Source organism: Varanus komodoensis, unplaced genomic scaffold (assembly GCF_004798865.1).
Source record: "Varanus komodoensis strain SLA01 unplaced genomic scaffold, ASM479886v1 scaffold2, whole genome shotgun sequence".
Classification (NCBI taxonomy): domain Eukaryota; kingdom Metazoa; phylum Chordata; class Lepidosauria; order Squamata; family Varanidae; genus Varanus; species Varanus komodoensis.
Window position 1 is genome coordinate 42,744,391 of NW_025335568.1, and position 22,321 is coordinate 42,766,711.

Below are 22,321 nucleotides of genomic sequence, written 5' to 3' on the forward strand. Positions count from 1 at the left end.
CATAAGGATATTTTGAAGAGTGGTCATCTGAAATTTCTTAGGCTTGATAAACCTATTAATGTTTCGTAAGTCCAGGATAGGACGGAGACCACCGTCCTGCTTAGGGACTGTAAAATATCTGGAATAGAATCCATGGAGTCCCTCAGAATGAGAGATCTGTCCAATCGCTCCTTTACGAAGTAGTTGACAAACTTCATCTCGCAATACCGAAGAGCAAGGTGTAAATCAGATCGGGCTCGACGGAGGAACGATGTCAAATTCTATTCTGTATCTGAGCTGTATGATGGATAAAACCCACAGATCAGATGTGATGGACTCCCAAATGGGGAGTCAGCTTTGGAGCCGATCCCCAAAAGGGAGAGGGAAAGGTGGGAGTTGGAGAGATGGAAAGGTCTGCCGGGCCCGTCAGCGTTGGTGCTTGTCATTATCAAAATGCCGACGGCCCTGAGAGAAGCGTTGCTGTGGCTGCTGCTTTCTGCGCTGTTGACTCTGCTGGTACTGCTGTCATGGTTGGAATTGCTGGCGGTACGATGGGCGGGACCAGGACCACTTACACCTTTGCTACATTGGGATCTCCATACGACGCACTGTCACTCGCGATTCGTGAATTGACTTAAGCTTGCGATCCGTCTTAGCGTGGAAGAGTCCCATCCTAATGAATGGCTTCTCCTCAATTCTCCTTTTCATCTCCTCCGGGAAGCTGCAGCTTCTTAGCCAAGCGTGCCTCCGGAGGGAGATGGCACCGACTAGGGCCCTGGAGTCAGTGTCTACATGATGCCGTGCAGCTGAAAGTTGCTGTATGGTCACTTGCATCGCTTCTTTTATAAAAACTTTGGTCAAGTTCGCTTGGTGGTAAGGCAGGGAGGAGGCGAAGTTCTCCAACTTTTGCATGATAAAAAATTGGTATTGTGCAAGTGTCGCCTCGTAGTTTGATATGCAGAGGCCGAGTCCAGAGGCCGCATAGACTCGGCGTGCTAGCATATCGATCTTACTGCCCTCCTTGTCACGGGGGGCTGTATGGCCCCTCGCTTCCCTGCTCTGGGACGACTCGACCACCACTGAGTTCAGTTTCGGATGACGTAGGAGGAATGGAATATCGTCCTCCCAAACCCGGTACATTGCCTGGTATTGACGAGAGGTGGCCTGCGGCTGAGCCAGTAGATCCCAGGGCTGAACCATCGCTTGGCGAAACGTGGTAATAAGGGGCAATACGATGGCCGCTGAATGCTCCCCCCTGATGATGTCATAGAACTTATCGGTGCTGGGACCGGGGCGATGTTGTGCCTCGATCTCCAGCGACCGAACAAGCCTAGACATGAGCTCCCCAAAAGTAATGTGGGACTCATCTGGGGACCCTGGGCCTTGGGAGGTAATGGCCACATCAGGGGAGATAGAGTCAACCTCCGACTCATCCGAGTTGCCTTCATAGCAGTAGTGCTCGTTAGATGATGAATTCCCCGGTGAAGTGGGGTGCCTCCTTTCTCCATGACCAGAAGTGGACGGCGCCTCCCTTGGGACCGATGGCGATGGATGGTCCTGTGCCGACGGGTAATATCCGAATGAGTGATATTCACCCCAGCCCGTGAAGCCTCCGTAGCTGGGTCGGTCCCAGTCATGGGCCTGCCTTTCAGCGGAGCGGCTTCGATGTGTTTCAGCGGAGAAGCTTCGGTGTCGAGAAGGTGGAAAAGATTCCGCAGCCGGACCAGACAGAGGCATCGGGGTTGGTGAGCGGGTCCTCGGTGGGGAGTCACAGATTTCCCCATCCGAGATAAGACTCCCGCATCGGCGCCTCAGACCATCGAGGGGACGCACTCTTGGCACATACAACGCGTCTGGGGGATCCCAGCGGAGTAACCTGCCTAGCCGATTGCAGGGCCGGTCCCGATGGGGTCAGTACCGTAGCAGCCGCCGGTCCCGAGAGCCCAGACAAACCCGAACCACGATGCTTAGAGTGGTTGGGCTTCTTCCCCTTTTGAGCCGGCTTATCCTCCTTGTCCTTCTTCGCCTTCTTATGGCCAGAGGACTTATCGGAGCTGCTGTGCTTTCTCTTCTCCCATTGTTTAGTAGGGGGGAAGGAAGCTGTTGGGTTCCCATTGAGGAAGTGCCTTCATCCAAAGGGCATGATGAAGGAACAGCAGAGGCCAAGGCAGGGCGCTGAGAGGGCGCGGCCAAGGCAGAGTGCTGAGGAGGCGCGGCCAAAGCAGAGCCAGGTTTTGAGACCAACTGGTCTGACTGCATCAGGGCCTGGTCCCAGAGCAGTTTACGGAGATGATTCTCCCGGTTCTTCCTGGCTTGCTAGGTGAAAGCCAGGCAGTGGCCACACTTGTCTGTCCTAGCGGTAAGTAGCAAGGAAGATAGTCAGTGCGAGAGCGAACAGGCACAAGGCACAGCGAACGGCGGTCACAAAAGACTGAGAAAATGGCGGACACTCTGCTCTATATATAGTACTGAGGGGGAGGGGAGCGGAGTTTTCCTGCTAAAAACCATTAGCTTTTTAATCTTTCCGACCTAGGCACTGTGCAGGCACAGCACCCATATGTGTGATGCACAGAGGCCACGACGAAGAACAGCTAGCTACATGAATAGGCACCTGATCTTCATTAACATGTCCCTCTGTCAACATGCATGTTGTGGATGATTTTTAAGCCAGTGAATACTGTCAGCCCATTCAACATCACCTGCTGATTACAAAAATTTGATACTTCCAATTCTCTCACTTTTCTTTGGATGAATACTGTACGTGCTGACCAATGGCCTCATTTATAAAGCCATAGAGCTCTTTAGCCGAAGTGCATTTTGCCACCTATTCCAGAGAAAGGCAACTGCTTTGGCCCTGAGGGCCACATGTTCCAATATGTGGTGGATCAAGTGTGGTGTGCATGTACACAGCCATGTGCATACATTCTTTCCCCACCTCCCAACATTTCAGCATGCAAGGACAGAGCAATTTAAACCTCCTTTCCTGCCTACTGAGATCAGGCAATTGGATCACAGGAATCATGGGTGATAATTAAGATCGCTGTCCCACATCCCAGCAATTCTGATCTTTGGGAAGGCAGCAAACTTAAAAGCCTGACCCCATCAGCCAACTCTGCACAGGAATCACTGGCAGACATACAATCTGTTATCCCTGTCCTAGATAACAGCTGATCAGCTGGGGGGAAGCCCAAGACATGTGTGAGGCATTTTAGGCTGCAGAGAGCAGCTAATTCCCCAGCTATCAGTGACTCGCTATAGGTATACCACTATCATATGCCTAAGAAGAACCACATATGTACAATATACAATATTGTTTCATTAAAAACAACAACAAAAGGCAGTAACTCAAACAAGCAAGTCATGAGAAGGTAAAACTCTTACAAGCCACCAGTAAATCAGACATGGGGAGAGTTTTGTTTCTAACCAATTCAGGCCAAGTACATGTACAAAACACTGAACAATACTCTTTTGTCTAAATTTCATTAGGAAATTGTATCAGTACAACTGAAGGAGATTCCCTCTTCCCCATCTAACTGTTTACTATAAGGCTACAAAGTTTTTTATAAGAACAAATTCTCCAGAGAGAAATGTTTCTCCAGGCAAACGCCTGCAAGAGAAAAACTCAAAAACATATCTTCCTAATGATCTTTACTTAAGGCTTAGAGATGTCCAACAAGATTTTTACTTTTTCCCTTTAAATGTAAGATCTCCATTATACACTCCAAATTGCTTTTAAACTTTTCTCAGTTTCAAGAGAGATTTGCTAGGCAGAGGACTGTATGGGAGGAACATAATATAAAAGACTAATTAAAGAAGATGTGTCCTTTCAACCTTTCCAAAAGCCACAGGCGTGGGAGCCAAACATAATTATTTTGGAAGCACATTCTATAGTTTTGGAGCAAATAAATGGGCCTCTATGACTAAAGTTTTCTAGCAACCTGGAGCAGCTCCATAGATAAAAAGCTGGTTTTATCTATGAGTACTTAACAGCAGCCATCTTTTTTTTCCGGAACACCGATCCCTGTGCAGGATGATGTGCCAGTATGATTGACATGTTGGCAAAAAACTTCTATCTCTGTCTCTGTCTATATATATGCAGCCCTTAGACTGCCTCAAAAATGTAGTGTGGATTCCACCACTTCAGATCAATTAAGTAGCTGTAAATCAGGTGATATGCTCTGGAATATGCAACTCTGCATTCTTCAAGCATGCCTACAGTGGGCTACTCTGATCTGCAACAAATATGGAACAGCTGGTGGCTGTTTTTACACACCTGGCACAAAATCAAAGACATAAATAGCTTTAATTCAGAGAGGAAATTAAACTTGCAAAAGTACCAGGATGAACTAACTATCTGTTTCAGAAGCCTAGCATAGTCCTTGTTCTCTCCACAAAAAGAATAGCAAAGGAAAACCAGTATCTTTTCTCTCATGCCGTTGCATATTAAAGGATCCAAAATTCAAAAATTAGTAGTAGATGGTATTTTGTGTCCTCATATATGGAAGTAGCTTTATTAAAACAAGTCATAGGTTTTATATGGGAGATGATATAGTTGTAAGTGGAGAGGTGTGTTTTTGTGCTTTGATAAGTTACTTGATAAGAGCCAGAAGAAATGCATTCAAGACTATCAAAAGCTATTTTCTGTACTCACAAACATTTAAGTTCTCCATTAAAGACTTCCCCTGTTACTATTCCCCTGTCCTTTTTGCTACACAGATTCTAACAAATATGAATATGGACATGTTTAAACTAGATAAATGATCATGAGGCCCATCATTCATATTAATTCAGCAATCCAAAGAATCTAAGCCTAGAATCAAAGCAATAAATGAAATTAGTAATCTAAGATGCTACACCCAGTTTACTTAGTTGGTATATACACTTTCTATCATGTAGTTTCATCTGGCAGAATAGCATAGGTTCAGGCAGGACCGAATGCAGGTCACATAACTAAGGAGACCATGCAAGAAATAAAGGTGCAATACCACAAGTAAAATACAGTGTGACTGACCCCTTGCCAAGAGCATTCAAGGTCTTTGGGAATGAGGCAGCACACCTCAGTGGGTCCAACCACCACTGAGTACCAATGGGGCAGGATCACAGTAAGAAATGATCATCCTCCCCACCACACCAAAGGACATTTCCCAATCTATAATCATTTTGCCATTTTAAAGGTCCTCCTCCATGCAAACTCAAGCAAGCCTTGCTAACAATCCTCTCCTGAAATGCATACCAATAACCGCAATTTAGTTTTGTTGAAGATACCTACACAAACACAGCTACTTCATCAACTTTATCAGAGGTTTAATTTATGTCAGCATTCTATTACCAGTTTTAAAACTGCATGCAGCCATTTTGCATTTGCAAAATGTAAGAGTGATAATGCAGCAGTTTGACAGTTCACTGAGCAAGCACTATTATGTACTTACCTTCTCAGTAGTTGGAATAGGTGGTTTAGGTACAAACCCCAATCTGTCCTTCACAGACAGCTTTGTAACATTCTAGGAAAAAAGAAGTACTTCTTTAAGGATTAATAATTATGTATTTTCAAATCAGTCACAGCCATTGCTGTGTAAAGCAATCTACACAAAGCTAGCATTTCTGAAGTACTTTCAATTTTAGATGTTTTCTAAGTACACTACAGTTAGGATGACTAAACAAGCAAAGGGGCTCACAAGTGTCCAAAGCAGCAGGCAGGGTGGAGAGCTGGGTTTGGCACAGCCTCCTGCAGTTTTCAAGAGCAAGAGGCAGTGCTTGCCACACAGGAAAGCAAGAAGCCCCAATTTAGCTGTCATGGTGATGGTCAGGAAGTTGTTTCCTTACTGGGTACAGCAGGTTTCAGGAAGTCAGTTGCATCTGCCCATCCTCTCAGCAAGGATGTCAAGGCAGAGCATCATCATCACATCAACATGGTACCACACCTTTCTCTATTACTACAAGAGCTGTTTGCATTGCAGGATGTTTAGGGGAGGCAGACATACGAAGAGTTTGAATGGGAATTATTGTCAGCAGCAAATCAAGAAGGCCCCAGAGCTCACAAAATGTCTGGAAAGAGCCCAGGATGGAGAATGATGAGGCTGCTATCAACCCATTAATTAGTATTATTGTACTACTAATAATGGACAAACTGTCCTGTGGCAGACACCATACTGCTCCTGTATGTAGATTCAAGCTCTGTGTCACCTCCGCCCCAAACATACAGTAGCAACCTTGGAGAGGAAAGAGGCTGTGAACAGATATAATGCAAACAAGTATATGAATTGACACCAAGAGAGAAGGTAGTACCAACAGCATCTGCTAGGCAGAAAAGAGAAGAATGGAATAAAAGGAGGTCAATTTAGGTAGCTGACTGCTACACACAGAAGCAGGTTTTATATTTTCCCAGTTATATGATGCAGGTGCCACCAAGGTGTTGTATTTATTTATTTAAAACTTTTGTACCCTGTCGTATACATAAAAGTCTCAGGACAGTCCAACAACAAAGGCAGTCTTACAGTATACAACTGTCCTCCTCCTCTTACTCCAAAGCCTAAGACTTAGTCCACAGACTGCTAATGTTCCAACCCTCTCCTCTCACATGTGACTACAGGAATATGAAAAGGTTGAAACTCTTTCAGTTAGGATCATAATATAAATTTCTTCCCAGTCTTGCCAAGCAAAAGGAATCTGATCTAAGGTGATCCAGACTACAGGATACAAGAATTCAAGAAAGTCAACTAGTGGGAGAAGCTGTACCTGAATATTTGGCTTAATGAATTCAATCTGAGAGGTGGTGTGGTAGTTAAGATTGTTAGACTGGGGACTTGGAAGATCTGGGTTATAGCCCACACCTAAGCCATGAAGCTCACCAAGTACCTTTAGGCCAGTCAAAGACTCTTGGTTTAACCTACCTCACAGGGTTGTTATGAGGATAAAATGAAGTGGAGAAGACCCATGTAAGCTGCCTTGGATTCCTCACAAGAGGAAAAATAAATGAAAGTAATAATACAATAATACTAATTAATGGGCTGATAGCTGCATATGTTGCTTCAAAAATTCAGCTCTAGAAAGTCATCTCTGTCCAAAATATATCTCCATTAGATGCATAAAATAGATATTTCAAGGCAGCACTGCAATTTACCTGTCAACCATGGCCATATGAGTTCAGCTCCAGAACAAACTGTGGCAAACTCGTTTTGTAAAATGAGCTGCTGTACTGTACACATGTAGCTCTTCAATGCCAGGAGAAAGGTTAGTGAAACATGGTTAGCCAAGCTCTGCACTGGAGCTCACTGCTTGCTACTGTGTCCAACAACTGAGACTTACTTCCACCCATGCAAGATTAAACCTTGCTCCCCTAAAATTGCATCCATAATCTATATAAGCAATTCTACATAATTATAAGGCTCCACTGACAAAGGCAGCACTACAGCTACAGTTTTTGAACTACAGCTCTTGACTACTGGACTTAGCAGAGTATCATTTGCCATTAGTGTTGTTTTATTTAGATGGAAAAGTACAGGAGGAAAGAAAACAACTTTAGCTTATCAAAGTATATCTCCTGCAAATGTGCCATACCATAGACCAAAAAAGTTGAGCTTTTAGCTGAGACTTCAAAAAGCAGGTTTAGAGATCCAATTCTACACCCTGCCCCAGTGTGCTTCTAAGTGTTGGGAAAGGGGGAGAGAAAACTAGGAAGATACACAAATGAGTTGAGAGACAGAGATCTGATAATACCACTATACAATACACAATGTATGCAGAACCAAAGACGTGTTCTAATTCCTGTACACCAGGAACAACAGGGTATGAAGAACGTAACAAGTCAATTGTGCTTATGGGCACCACACACAAGCCAAAGAAATGGCACAAGAGTAAAACATTCCTAAGGTTGGGCAAAAGAGCAGTATGACAAAAAACCTGACTGCCTCCAGGAATACAAACAACATTTTCAACCGTAGTCCTGAGCATTCAGGAAAATGGCTAATCAATTAATTTTATTCATCTGTGGGGCTTTGGGCAGCAAGCATGCCATGTTAATGTTTTCTACCAGGCTGCATAAGATTTGTAGGACTCAATGTTAAATCACAAGCTAGTTTATACTATATTTTCCCCATATTGTGGTCTTTGGACTTTTTATAGGTTGAAGAGAAAATGCTAATGTCATCTGATACTGGCACTTGATATCAGTTGATTTGCACACAAATATCATAGGAACACAGTGGGTCAGAAGGGGCTGCTCAAGCCATATAGTCTGACCCCCAGCTATGGGGCTTCAACCACCTCCCACAGAAGCCCATTACATACCCTTGGGGTCCTAATTGTCAGGAAGTACTTCCTGGTATCCAAATTGAACCTTGGTTCCCTGAGCTTCACCCCTTTGGAATGCGTCCTGCTCTCCTCTGCAGGCGAGAACAGGTCTTCCACCTCCGTGTGACACCCCCTCGCGTACCTATATGTCTGCAACAAATCCCCTCAGAGTCTCCTCTTCTCCAGGCTGAAGAGACCCAGTTCCCTCAGTCTCCTCTCATACAGCTTTCCCTGCAATCCTGACATCCTTGTGGCCCTATGCTGCACTGACTCTAACCTGGCTATATCCTTCTTGTAATGTGAAGCCCAAAACTGAACACAATACACCAGGTGTGGGCGTACCAGAGTCGTATAGAGTGGTAATAATACATCTCTCAATCTAGAAGCCACGCTTCTGGCTATGCAACCAAGGGTGTTGTTCGCCCACTTGACTGCTGCGTCACACTGCTGACTCATGTCTAGCCTGCAGTCAAACAGTACCTCGTTATCCGTTTCATAAGTGGTGTTCTCTAGCACTTGTCCCCTAACCCATTCCTATGCTCCCAACCAATGACACCCATTTCTATGCCCCAAGTGCAATACCTTGCACTCATCTGCACTGAACGCCATCCTGTTGTCACCTTCCCACTCGCACAGTCTGTCCAGATTCTTCTGGATTTTTTATTTTTTTGGATTTATATCCTGTCTTTTTCCTACAAAGGGCTCAAGGCAGCTTACATCATTCTCTTCCTCCATCTTATCCCCACAACAACAACCCTGTGAGGTAGGTTGGGCTGAGACTCTGTGACTGACCCAAAGTCACCCAGTTGGCTCCATGGCTGAGCGGGAACTAGAACCCAGGTCATCTGAGTCCCAGTCCCATGCTTTTAACCACTACACCACACTGGCTCTCACACTGGATCTGGAGTACCTGCTCCTCAGTTGTGGTCACTGCCCTTATTTTAGTATCATCTGCGAATATTATCAGCAGACTGGTCACCCCTTCTTCCAGGTCATTGATGAAAAGACTGAACAGGATCAGTTCCAGGATTGAGCGCTGGGGTACCCCACTCATCACTAGCCACCATCCCGATGATTCCCCACTAATACTTACCCTTTCTTTTGGTCTGTCAACCATGTTCTAATCCATTGGACAGTGCACTGGTCTATCCCAACATTCCTAAACGTCTCAACCATGGTATCATGAGGCACTCTGTCAAAGGCCTTGCTGAAATCCAGGTAAACCACATCCACTGTGTCACCTCTGTCTAGCAGCCTCGCAAACTTGTCATAGAATTCCACAAGGTTTATCTGGCAGGACCTGTTTTTGAGGAAGCCATGTTGTGTGGCCGCCAACCTCCATTCCCTATCTAGGGTTACTAGTTCTCTCACTATTATGTGCCTTTCCATTGTCTTTTCTACAAGGGTAACCGGTCTGAAATTCCCCATGTCCCTTCTACTACCCTTTTTGAAGACTGGGACCACTGACACCACCCTACAGTCTTCTGGAACCTCACCCATTCTCCACGAGGCCTCAAAAATGGAGGCCAGCAGGCATGAGAGTCCCCCTGCCAACTCTCTGCATACCCTTGGGTTTTATTCAAAAATACAATTATGATTACTAAAGGTCACCCATGTATAGGGAATAAAAAGCCTTTGCCTATTAGGAAAGTGACATTTAGTTTTACTGCTATCTAATGTTTATAAAATGTTATACATATAATATTATAGTCACCTGAATTGCTTCTGTACTGGCACTCTGAGCTTCAGCAGGCTCAATGTTACTGGCAGGTACTGGGCCTAATCGTTCCTTGACTGACTGCTTCACAATAGGTAAAATGGGTTGCTGGGTTAAGGGCTGTATTACCTTAAAAGAAAAGAAAATCTTCTTAGTAGTATATAAATACTTTGACTGAAAGAAAAGTATAGAAATGTTATAATAATAATAATAATAATAAAAAAATAGTTGCTAGATATGTATCTATAAGTGCATATATTCCCATTTTTTACTATGCTCTGTAAATTAGGAGTATTTAACTGATAGTTAATTATGCTTAGCAAAAGATTATATATTTTAGCAAAAGTATTACTATTTTCAGTACTCTGATTTATAAGGCCGCAGACCTAAAACTATCTACTCAATTCTAAAAATAAATTAATTTAAAACTGAAAATTGTCTTCCAAATCTTCCCAGTTCAATGGTTTGTTTTGCCTAATCACAGCTGGAATAAATCATAGTTTCTGGAGTTCAGACATCACAACAAACCATACTTAGCACAAATAATAAAATAAAATAAAAATCCTCCCTGCACAAGACAGAGACTTTGTGGGCTTTTTTCTGTAACATTATGCTCTATCTGAACCAGGCTGCTATCTTATTTTTATAATAGTTATTAAGGAAATCCACACAGCAATTAATATACTATCTTCTAGAAAAGGTTCAAATGTGTAAATTATCTTGCTATATTTTGTTCTTATTTTCTGGAAGAATATTTGAGCAGCAGATACTTGCCTGCGGGTGAGGACAGAATTAATTCTATTTATTCCAAAACTGGCTTTCCAGACATCTCTAGTATAGCTGTTGCTACAGTACAGCTAGCAAGGAAAAGCATTATCACCAGCAATCTCCTATCAATGAAGTTTTCTAGAGAATGCAATTTTTTAAAGCCTGTAAATGCCCGAAGAATATTTTCTCATATTCCTTTCTTCACAATTTTGTTTTTTGAGAAATCTTAATATCCTTCAATTTTCTTTCCAGTAAAAATATTTACTATTTTCTGCCATTCCCTATAAAATGCTCTCCTATAAGTACTTTTAATGCTTCACAAATTATGGTGACTGATACATATTGTACTGGGATTTATAAAGCAATTGAAGCCTGGTCCTCAACTGGTTTAATCAGAGGAATTTACTTTTAAGTATATATTTATTTCAGACAGACTTGGTCTTGTTAAAGAAACAGAAGAAATTTTATTTTAAAATAGCAGGATATATGACTGCCATATAGGGTCATCGAAATAACAAAAATAACTTCCATGCTCCATTTAAAACTGTCATATGATTTGCTGCCATGAGTTTAACATACAGTAGATAGGCAACTTCATCATATTCCTCAGATAACTTGCCATTTTGTCACCCAAAGGAAGGAACTCAAAAGAAAGCAATGTAGAATATTTTTGTTTCTCAAAGCCTGAAAATATTTGTCATTAAACTTGACAGGACCACAATTGGGGCAAGGGGTAAAACTACTTAAAGAAAGTTCAAGTAATTTTGCTACAAAGGCCCATGAGTGGCCAGTTCTACCTCATATACACAATTTACAGTACAATTAACAGTACAAGATGTGCTACAATTTTAGTTTAAATGGGCTATCAAAACAAAGCAAGTTTCTAGCCCCTTTACCTTTTGCACTGAAGCTGGCATTGGCGGAGCACTGCCTTCTCTGTGCCAATAAACTTTGATAAACCGATTATTTAACACTGCTTCTGTGCTTGAAATAGCTTTCTTTGCCTCTTCATGGGTAGCAAACTGGATGAGAGCACCTTCTGGATCTCCCTGATAGGCAACCTGTGATTTTCAATGATAGTCAAGTAGTAATAGTCGTTTGGAGATGATCAGGTGAACAGCACAAATGGGAGAACTTTCTAACACTATTTAGTAGCATCAGCAAAATCTATTGCAATGTCTAAGTGCACTCCTAGAAGTGTTGGGGGAGCACAATTTTACATTAAAATAGGTTAGACACTCCTCGGGGCACTCTGGTTTAAGCATAAAATGCAGACTTTTTTCTTTTCCTTTTTTTAACACTGCTAAAATTCAACACTTCAGCAGGCTGGGGAAGGATGCATGCAGCCTGAATATTGCTTACCCTTCCTCTAAGAGGTGGTTGGTAGAAGCCTGCAGTAAGGAGACAAAGGTAGCAGGAACAGAAGCAAGGGTGCTAAGGGACCATTTAGGTTTGCTGATATTGTTAAGTGACAGAGGCAACGGGAATGAGGAAAGGGGGGATAAATGTAGAAAAGCCAAGCACTGTTTTGTGGAGATACTAAGAACAAATCGTTTCTCTTTATGCTAAGAACACATCAAATTATTGTTCAGATCTTCATTATTAAAGCACCTTCATGATCCAAATTATAATTGGCACATCAGTTTTATAATGCTGTTCCAATAAAGCAAGAAAATTGTCAGACATTACTCACCTGCAAGTTTACCAAATTTCCAAATTTGCTGAAGTGCTCATTTAGCTTGCTGATATTATTAAGTTCTGGAGGAACTTTCCTCAATTCAAGTTTGGTATTTTCATTTCCAAACTGCACCTTCTTCTGGAAAGCTGGACTGTTTGTTCTATTAAAGTTTTGCCTGGAATACAACAATGACCTGAGGATTGCATTGGGCTGCTACAATTCCTATGATGAACATCACTAACATTATTCTAAGAATGAAGAGAATAGGAAGAGTAAGTTTCTTTCCTCATTTAGAAATAAATCAAGAGTGATCAGGCAACAACTAAAAGGCCTATATTACTTGAGCTGCATCCATAATCTAACTCAAATATATGTTAGTCAATGAGTAAGGACAAGTGCTGACTATCACAGTGCTTACCACGTACAGATAGCTGAAGATAGTGTGCATCAAGCAGCCTGTGGTAAATAAAACAACTTTTCCATTGTGAGTATCAATGTATGTGGGAGGAGAGGAGTGTTTCCAAACGAAAAGCAACTATTTTAATTGGAAGACCTCAAAGGGACGTGAGTCTTTAAAAGATTACACATTATTACATAATAGGTCTAACAGCTACTCACTTATCAAACCAATTCTTCTTTGCTGGAACACCTTCACCTGCACCAATCGTTCTTTTTCGCGATTCAGAATCTACCACTATCCTCATGCTATTTTTATTAGGAGGTTTTTCTGTGTGGGAGAAAAGAGTACACTGATTAATTTTTAAAGGATGTTTGTCTGTGCATTTTTTAGTAGGAATTTCTCTCCTTATTACCATCAGCTGACTTACTGCATTTTTGGAAACATACTAAGTGCTGTACTTCTTCAAACCCAAGGTCCCTTTGGTTCAGCAGTGGTCTCCAACAGATACCAAAAACAGATGCTTCAAAAGGAAAAGTGAGAACCCCCACAGGGCATCTACAGAATACATTGCCCAGAAAGCAAAATTTCTTTTCAACTCTAGATATTTAGCAGATGGCTTATGACTAGCAGCCTGAAAGAGATTCCTTTGATATTTTTCAATATAAAAACAGACAAGAGGTGGGGGAGGATGTTACAGAAGCACAGTACAGATGTAACATGGGTAGATCAGGAGTGCCTTACAGGTTCCTTCTTCATGCCTCTCCTGAACACAAATTTCCCCAACTCTTTTCAGGCACAACCCCATGACACAATCCTGAGTCCTTCAGCAAGTCCTGTTGTTCCCCAGACTAGTACAAGGAAGTGTTTACTAAGTTGCTCTTAGGCAAATAACCCTGATCCCACTGCTCTGAAGCAGAAGCCATCAGATCTTCTAGGACTCTCCTTTTTAAACCCTAGATAACTAACGTGAACCCCAAACCTAAGAAAATTCCCTGGCAAAATATGGAATGCTTCAGAAAGCCAGGAAACATTAAAATAGAAATAGCATTTAGTAATGTGCAGGGTACCCAAAAGTATCCAAGCCCATTCCATTTCTCCCATATGTTAACTCCCAATTCTGCAAACAGATTTTTTAACAAAAGCAGATTAAAAGGTTAGGATAACAGAATCACCACTAGTTCCCAAGCACCTAACATGACAATTTTATAAGATCATATGTAATATCTTGAAATATCTGTGCATTTGCATAATGATACTAGCAAAAGTACAACTGAGGGATCATCCAATAAAAGTCACATTTACTAATTACTGTAATACAGGCCATGTGAACATCATAAAGCAACCATATCTGGATAAGCAAGGAAAATAGAAAGTTAAGGACCCAATCCTTTGAGGCATATTTTCTTGAGTGAGTGGTCCCATTCCCAAAATTATTCTGGACTGATCCTATTAGCAAGTATTTATTCATAGTTAAGAAACCTTGGCAAACTAGGAAAATAATAGAGGACAGATTTTGTAAGCATCAATCACATCAGCTAGCACTTTTGACCACCTAAAGAATGAATATTCTTGATTATCCCACGAGTGCAAGCTGTTTCACTGGGATGATCAGAAACCCAGAACCCAGGTCCCCTTCTCATAGATTTATAATGCTCTTCTCTTGCCCAGTACACCATGTACTCTTTTTTTCTTATCAGAGAGTGAGCCTGAAGGCTTGGATGTACCTACTTTTAAAAAGAAAAGGCATTTATTTTTTACAAAGCTTTAGATAATTAGAAGGTGAATTCATGGTAATGCATGAGCAGAAAGACACCATTTTTCTTTAGAGAAGTGACTGGAACAGCAGTCAGAGAAATAGTGAGATAAGCCTACAGCCAACTTCACTGCAGTAGACAACACCAGCCAAAATCAAAAAGATTAACATATTATTTTCTTCACATTTAAGGGGGAAACATTTCATGATACAAAGAATCTTATATCAAATACCTAAAATGCACATTCCTTTTCACTGAGTTGTTAATATCAGTCTTTAATGCCAAAGAAGCCTTCAAGATAACTTAAAACACCTACTGGTTGCGTTTTGCCCTACTGCTGCCCCTTCACTGAGTAGAAGACCTTAAATATGATGGATGCTTCCATCAGCAAAACGGAAAAAAATTTTTTTTTGAGATGACCAGGAGTAGAGGGAGAAATCCCTGAAATTTCCTCTATCAGCACAGCCCTGATGAATTCCTCAGCTGGATGAGCCTTCCTTTACTACAAGGATATAAACTGCATATAAACCTCATAATCAGACATAATAGGAAAATCGAGTTCCTATTACGGAATTGAGACACAAAATATTTTAACAGTATTAAAACTTATTTATCTTAGGCCACCTAAAGTTTTCTATAAGTTTCCTCAAGGTTTCTTTGGCATAGCAATTACACAATGACTGCATTCACATGATGTGGCAAACTTTTGTAGTTAACTAGCCATGTCGGGTTGCTGTTTTCTGAATCTAGAGCATTTCCCCTTGTTTAAGGGAAACAAGCCACTGTGATAACACTGGTCTACAAATTTTGGGAATTATTGACCTCCAAGATAAAATGTGCTAATTCTTACATATTTTGATTAGATGAATTAGAAAACAGGTGATAAAGGTGCTGGTTAGCTAAAGTTTTTAAGATATTTCACAATAAAGATTTATGCACAGGTGAGTATATTTGCCTACAGGGGAGGGAGGTGTCTGATGATCATGATGCCTCTGAATTTCTTGACAAAGAACGGTAGAACAATGAAAATGTTACCACATGGAAGTGTATAAATTTATCTTCACTTTGAGACTAAAGATTATTACCTAACTGTAATTTATTGTTCTTTTATTGCAAGGTACATTTGTCTTGGTCAGATCTACCCAACACAGTTACATCTAGTGGCTTGTGAAAGTGTCATTGCCTAACATTTCCAAGGAACAGCTGTGTGATATTTTCCCCTAGTAGCCAAGATGCCTGGCAACTGTATAAACAATGCAGATAACTTCTGCTACATTTGTGGCAAGGTTACTTTTGCATCTCAAAAGTGCAGTATGATGGCAGTGGTAAAAAAAGGCATACCCCCTATATTTTGAATGCAGAATAGGGAATCAGGATGAGAGTTGGGCAACTCATTATTGTTGCATTAATGTGCAACTTATCTGTGTCATTGGCTAAACAAGAGGAAAAAGTCCATGCCTTTCACAGTCCTAACCCACCAATCATAGTAGCAACTGCTATTTTTGCATGGTTCCCAAAGTTGCAAAAGGGATCTCCAGAAAGAAGAAGGGCCCCAAATGAAAAAGGGAAAGTGTATACTCTGATGGGAACTAAATGGGGGTGGGGGGGAATAAGGTGAGGATCTTGCTATGAAGGGTGTATAAACAGCAAAAGGTCTCCATTCTCGGCAAAAGGTCCCTCACACTTTTAATTGTCCTTTTAAAGGACAAAGCTGTTAGAAAGGAGCCAAAGAGTGAAAAATGAATTTGGATCCTTGGCTATAGCAATATCCAGAATGAATCTAGACTTTGATTCATCCAAAGCTTCAAATTCCCATGCTCAAACTACTGCAAAAGTCCACACTGCATAACTATGTTAAAAAGGTTTTTTTACTTAATTTTATTTTGCACAATTATTCCCTTGCAAATTAAAAAATACTGGTTTCTACCCAAACTTTTAAAAAAAGAAATGTTGGGCAGTTCCTTCAAGGTGAAAATGGGATGCACAAGGTGCAGAGGTGTCTCATGACTGTCAAAGATTAAATGATAAAAGTCAGTTTAGCAGCAGGCTTTCATGATTTCCCACAAAAAGGCGGGGGGGGGGGGGAGAAAACTGCAGTGAGCCCATAAGGACACATAGCTGTGGTAGGGATGGGGAGCAAAGACTCCTTCCAAGGTGTCTGCAGCGCAAGGTCTGAGTGCCAGTTTGTTTGGCTTACACTCGGTTGGTTGTTGCACAAGGAACACCCTGGGTTACTTAGTTTGATATGTGAACACATCCCCCCCTCACCCCCCCAAATCTTCCAATCTCAGTGTAAGCCTCACACTGAGATGCCTTCCTATATTTCCCATCATCACATCCTAACTTATTCAGCTGGGAGGCAGGAGTGCAACTGAAATGAGAAGGATGCCATGAAGATCTGACTTTGCCCCTTCACTGTCCTTCCCATTTATATCAAGTTCCCCCAACACAGACAGGGCCAAAGGGAATGTGATGGGAGAACGGCACACACAGTGAGAGCCATCCTCCCAGGACAAGCCTCCTCCAACCTGGCAAGCTGAGGGAACACAATTCAATTGTGGGAGACAAAGCATGCCTGCATGGCAAGCCTGTGCAAAAAAGGTTACTGGGACTTAGATAACACTGCTGGGCTATATTCAAGGAGTTTAATGACCACATATGGCCGCCCAGTTGGAGAGGCCCATCCTTCAAGACTACTGCTTTCAGAGACACATTCAGTGGCAATCCGAGAGAAGGCCTTTTCAGTGAATGTTCACAGGCTGTGGAAATCCTTCCCAAGAGAGGTTAGGTTCTGCTCCTCTCTAGTGCCCTTCTTCTAGCAGGCAAAGACCACTTTAGTTAAGAAGACCTTTGGATTTTAAGTGGGTATTTTGGATTGAGTGCTGTTTTTAATTTTTATTTTGTAGGCATTATGCCTTTATTTTGTGTTACTATACTGTATTGTTTTAATCAATTTACATTATATCTGTAAGTGGATAAAAGTGCCATTTTTGATAGAAAGGATGGGTACAATGAAGATCAATAAATACATCTAAGACAAAAGAGTCTTACAGTCATTAATCTTATACTATACCTCTTGGTGGCAAGTCCATATCACCCGATGTGAGCCCTATCAAATTTGGTCTTTGGGCATGCACTCTGTGCCTATACATGGGTCTTGAAGTGCTGGTTATACTTGGTGCTTCAGGATTATAGCCATCTGTATCATATGTTTCTGGGGAAACAGAAATTATTTGGTTGCATTACAATGCAGTTACATTTATTATGAAATTCCAAGTTCAAACTAGATATGCTGAGCCACAAGAGAAACAACTTTGCAACACTGCATCCACAATGTACACAATTTGTACAGAATAGATCAAAACATTCTTTTTTGATGAAAAACAGTCATCATATCCAAAGAGTTAGGAACTTATGTGACATCACTATAACTTTTTTTCTTTTTATAGCTGACTACTTAAGACATTTTTCAAACTATTTTTGAAACTCTTGTGAATTTCAAAAGCAATTTGCTATAAGGAAGTTGATTGTTTGATGGAAAACAAATTTAATGTTCCACTGGGCTCACAGAACTAGTCTCACAATACTTTTTATCCAGTTGAGTATGAGATTTTTTTCCTCCTAAAGCATAGTCTGCTATCTTATAATACCTAGAGTTTGCCTTCCTTGCCAGTAACAAGTTTCCATTGTATGGTAAAATCTTCCATTAGCAGAAAGTGGAAGGGGCAATTCTCTCTCCATTCAACATCCCTATTTGACTTCAAAGTCTTGCTTTCTAGAGCAGGTTTTGGGGGACATTAGGAGGTTGCATGGACAGGAAAGGTGGGAAAGTCCTGCTGTATAAGTGGAATTGTTAGATTTCATCTAACAACAGTCTCATCTTCTACAGATCCTAAGTACAACAAAGAGGTATTTCTTTTTCCTTGATTAAAAAATGCAGTCCTGCACCTGGAAATAAAGAAGGTGGAGCAGGGGGTGGCTGGTGATGAATACCCGTCGTTACAACTGTGGGAACAGAACTGGTTGCAGAATTTGGAGGCGCATCCATACCGGAGGGCTGCAATGGTGGAAGTGGAGGTGGTGGTCCTATCAAAACCAGAATACCAAAGTATCAAAAGTGAAGAAAAGGCAATCACACAATCACCCTCAGCAGAAAATGTACTCCTGTTAGATCCAGACAATGACTGTGTTCTGAATTTTCTTCAGCAAAGAGTACCATAGGGAAACCTATTGATAGGTTCCTTCACTTGGCTTCAAGCTGTTAAAACCTCAGCACATAGATACATATTTGAGCCTGTAACAACCACAAACGAATCCATCTATGTTGGTTCACGCTAGAACAATATTATCACGTTCTTCTCCACTGGAGTGAAGTGAAAAATAGCAGTAGAGAGGCAGTAAAAGGGGCAGCAGTGATATATTACTGAGTCACAGCTTGCTACCTGAATTAGAATCAAAATTCAACTCCCAACATTTTAACCAAAGCAAACAATAGGATGTAACACTCTTCCTAAAAGATATACATGGGTTGTCAGTTCCTTTCAAAGCATCATTAAAGTGCCAAATTTGACCTGTAAAACTTACATGGTCTAGACTCTATTTACTTAAAGGACTATTTCCTTCTGTCTTTTCCACCACCATGCAGTGAGACTTCTTAGGCTTTGAAAGGCTTCCTGTTGTTTGAGGTGGGACAAAAAACTATATGATTTAAAGCCTTCTCAGTGATAGAAACTCAGCTGTGCAACTGTCTAATCTTCCTCCCCATTTTCATTCATTCATAAAGCAGGCAAAAAACATTTTTTCCAGTAATATTTTATCTGAATGGCATTTTAACCTCAAGTATTGTGTTTTAGTTCTCTCCTGTGCATTTATGTAGGAGCATTTTTAAAAGCATTTTGTTTTATGATTGCTTAATATTGTGGCTTTGATTTTATGCTATGTTGTAAATCATTCAGAGAATCATTATGAAATATTATATAAATATAGTATATACCAATCTTAGGTTCCCATGCTGCTGCTAAGGTGTTCTAAATTTCCATTGATTTCAATAAAATTCAAGCATTATTAATACACTCTATTTGGCATTCACAGTGAACAGTTTATAGCCGCTTACAGAATAAGAAAATAGTCCCACAATCTAATACGTAGCTCCGACAGAAAAAATAAATCTAAAATGTCTACATATTAAAAAGATACTTTATAATTCAAAAAGAAATACCATACCTGTAACAGGTGGAAGGCTTGGTGGTAAAGGGCCTGGAGGTGGAACAGGAGGTCTAAGGTTTACAGGAGGAGGAGTGAGAATGGGGGGAGGGGGAGGAAGTCCTGGAGGAGGTGGTCCTTCAACAACTGGGGGCTGAGCTGGAAAAGGTAATATGCCTGGGAGGTTCACATCTTCTACAACCACAGGGTCACTTCCATGATCAAATGGACACATATCTCCTCTCATACAGAATCCCTTTTCTGAGAAGTTAAAAGATAGTATCAGAAAATCCTGCAATGTTTTAATATAAATTAACTTTTTCTCAGTTTACGAATTTAATGGACATGGGATTGCAGCTTTATAAAAACTGCAAAAAAGGAAAGAAAGAAAGAAAAGAAAAAAAAAGTCAGGCTTCTTAACTTCTCTTTTTAGATGTAGATTTAACACAATAAAATAAAAATACTGAAGGTATGAAATTATTTAAGAAAAAGATTTAAGACTTTTGAAATAGATAATAATTATTTTTCATCAATACCTAGCAGGGCAACACACTAGATACATTCAAAAGGAAACTGGACAGCCATCTGAGTGTAAACCCGTGTCCTGCAACAGCGGGGGGTTGGATGCAATGGCCTTCATGGCCCCCTCCAACTCTACTATTCTATGATTCTAGGCAGCATTTTTGGCATTAACTTTCTAGGCTTACCATCATAGTCTCTGCAACGTTTTTTGGGCATTGGAGGTCTCCCATAGGAATTGTGGTCTAACTGCTCCTCATGAAATTCTGACCAACTTTCAGTAGTATTATTTCCATGGTGAGCAGGAGCAATAACTGTTATGGTGCTACTTAGTGTAGGGACAGGGTAGTGGCCAGATGAAATGTTTGTCACAGAAGAAACAGGAGTATAGTTGTTTTCTAATGGCTCAGTTCTGTCCAAGTCATATTTTGGCTTCCCCAGATCCCTTTCTGCAAGAAAAAAAGTGTGCAAGGGGTCATGGTAATGTAAGCAAATTGTCTGCAATTATGCAGGCTGAACTATTTTTAAATTTTAAAAACTCCAAAGCCCAGTTAGTATAAATTATACAGGATAATTAATCATACAGGACGATTGATGGCAATTTCAAGTTACGCATCTAAAACATCATTGGTTAAACACCTTGATTTCTGAAACACATACTTTAAAGTACTTGATGGAGGAAAGGAATATAAACTACCATGAGCTTTCATTAATTAGAAGGCAAAACCCAGGAACTTGTCCTGGTGTAGTTTCTTTGAATTACATTCAGGGAATATCAGCAGAGGGCCTCAGATGTATGCAATTCTTTCCTTCTTCACTATGCCACAGGTAGAAACTTTATTATTATTATTACTACTACTACTACTACAATTTATATGGCAGCCCATTCATAAATATTCTCTGGGTAGTAGGCAAACTGTAAAAGATCCACTGGTATGATCAAAACTGCCCAGTTTCTGGGACTTTATTTAGAACTAACTGTGAATCATTATTGAGCAATGTTTCCTACACCCAATTTGGAGGGTCCATCCAGAAGTATTCCATGCTGAAGGTACCAAAAATTGCTGATAGGTTCAGGAGAATCAACATGGTCACAGTCCCCATATCTCTTCCAGCAAAGGACATCACACAGGATGATGAAGACAGTTTCTGTCCAAAAACTAGGTCTGAAGCCTGACTGAAGCATAGCCAGACATTTATTTATTATTTATTTAAAACATTTTTTACCATTCCCTTAGCCAGGTAGCTCTTTGGAGGGTTTGCAGTTAAAATGTGTAAAACAAAATCCAACATCACAAAGAGATAAAACTGGTAACAATTAATTCACAATATTAATCAATAAAAACAAAGTATAACACCCAATAACAATAAGCAACAATATATGAAACCAATAATAAATAAAAATAATCAAACAATCCACAGTGCCACAATAGAATAAAATATAATGTACAATTTCAACAATTCAAATACTGAGAAAATTTAAAAAATGTTTTAGCCTGGCACGGAAAATTGTAAAGTTTGGGTGACAGGTGCACCTCTCTGGGAAGCTGGTTCCACAAATGGGGCGCCACAGGTGAAAGGCCCTTCTCCTAGTAGTCACCTGCCTTGTATCTTTTATAGATGGCTCCTAGAGGAGAACCTCTGACAGTGACCTTAAGGTCTGGGCAAGCACTTATGTAAATAACCAGCTACATCTGTCATGGGAACTGGGCAGGCACTGCCCTCTCCAACTTGGCCAGAATTGGCTAACAGTCTATAATTGCTGATAACTTGCTAGTCTCCAGTTTCTTCTACAGCAACTGGATAAAGGCATTTTTAAAAGAAAAAAACCCCTGGGAATTCTTTCTCAGAGATATGTTAAACCTCCTGGACCCTAATAAATATCCTTTCTTTACTAAAGCCATAAAGGTTGGGGGTTGAGCACGATAGTGCTTGGCTAGACTTATGCAGGCACCAATAACTAAAGGTCATCCAATGAAATTGTGCTATCCTCAACTGAACTTGGACAGAGTCTT

General features: G+C 40.9%; 1 protein-coding gene across 2 annotated transcripts in view; it reads right to left on the reverse strand.

Moving 5' to 3' along the window:
* The window catches only part of RBM26 (RNA binding motif protein 26), an 86,678-nt gene that overhangs the window by 47,543 nt on the left and 16,814 nt on the right, over window positions 1–22,321 (reverse strand). For both annotated transcript variants that reach the window (XM_044429667.1, XM_044429666.1), the window contains exons 6-14: window positions 20,495–20,755; window positions 19,809–20,048; window positions 18,534–18,671; window positions 17,659–17,799; window positions 13,050–13,158; window positions 12,447–12,606; window positions 11,650–11,814; window positions 9,983–10,114; window positions 5,409–5,480 (exon numbers count right to left, since the gene is read on the reverse strand). In XM_044429667.1, coding sequence (XP_044285602.1) covers window positions 5,409–5,480; window positions 9,983–10,114; window positions 11,650–11,814; window positions 12,447–12,606; window positions 13,050–13,158; window positions 17,659–17,799; window positions 18,534–18,671; window positions 19,809–20,048; window positions 20,495–20,755 — 1,418 coding nt within the window. The remainder of the gene's footprint in view (window positions 1–5,408; window positions 5,481–9,982; window positions 10,115–11,649; window positions 11,815–12,446; window positions 12,607–13,049; window positions 13,159–17,658; window positions 17,800–18,533; window positions 18,672–19,808; window positions 20,049–20,494; window positions 20,756–22,321) is intronic.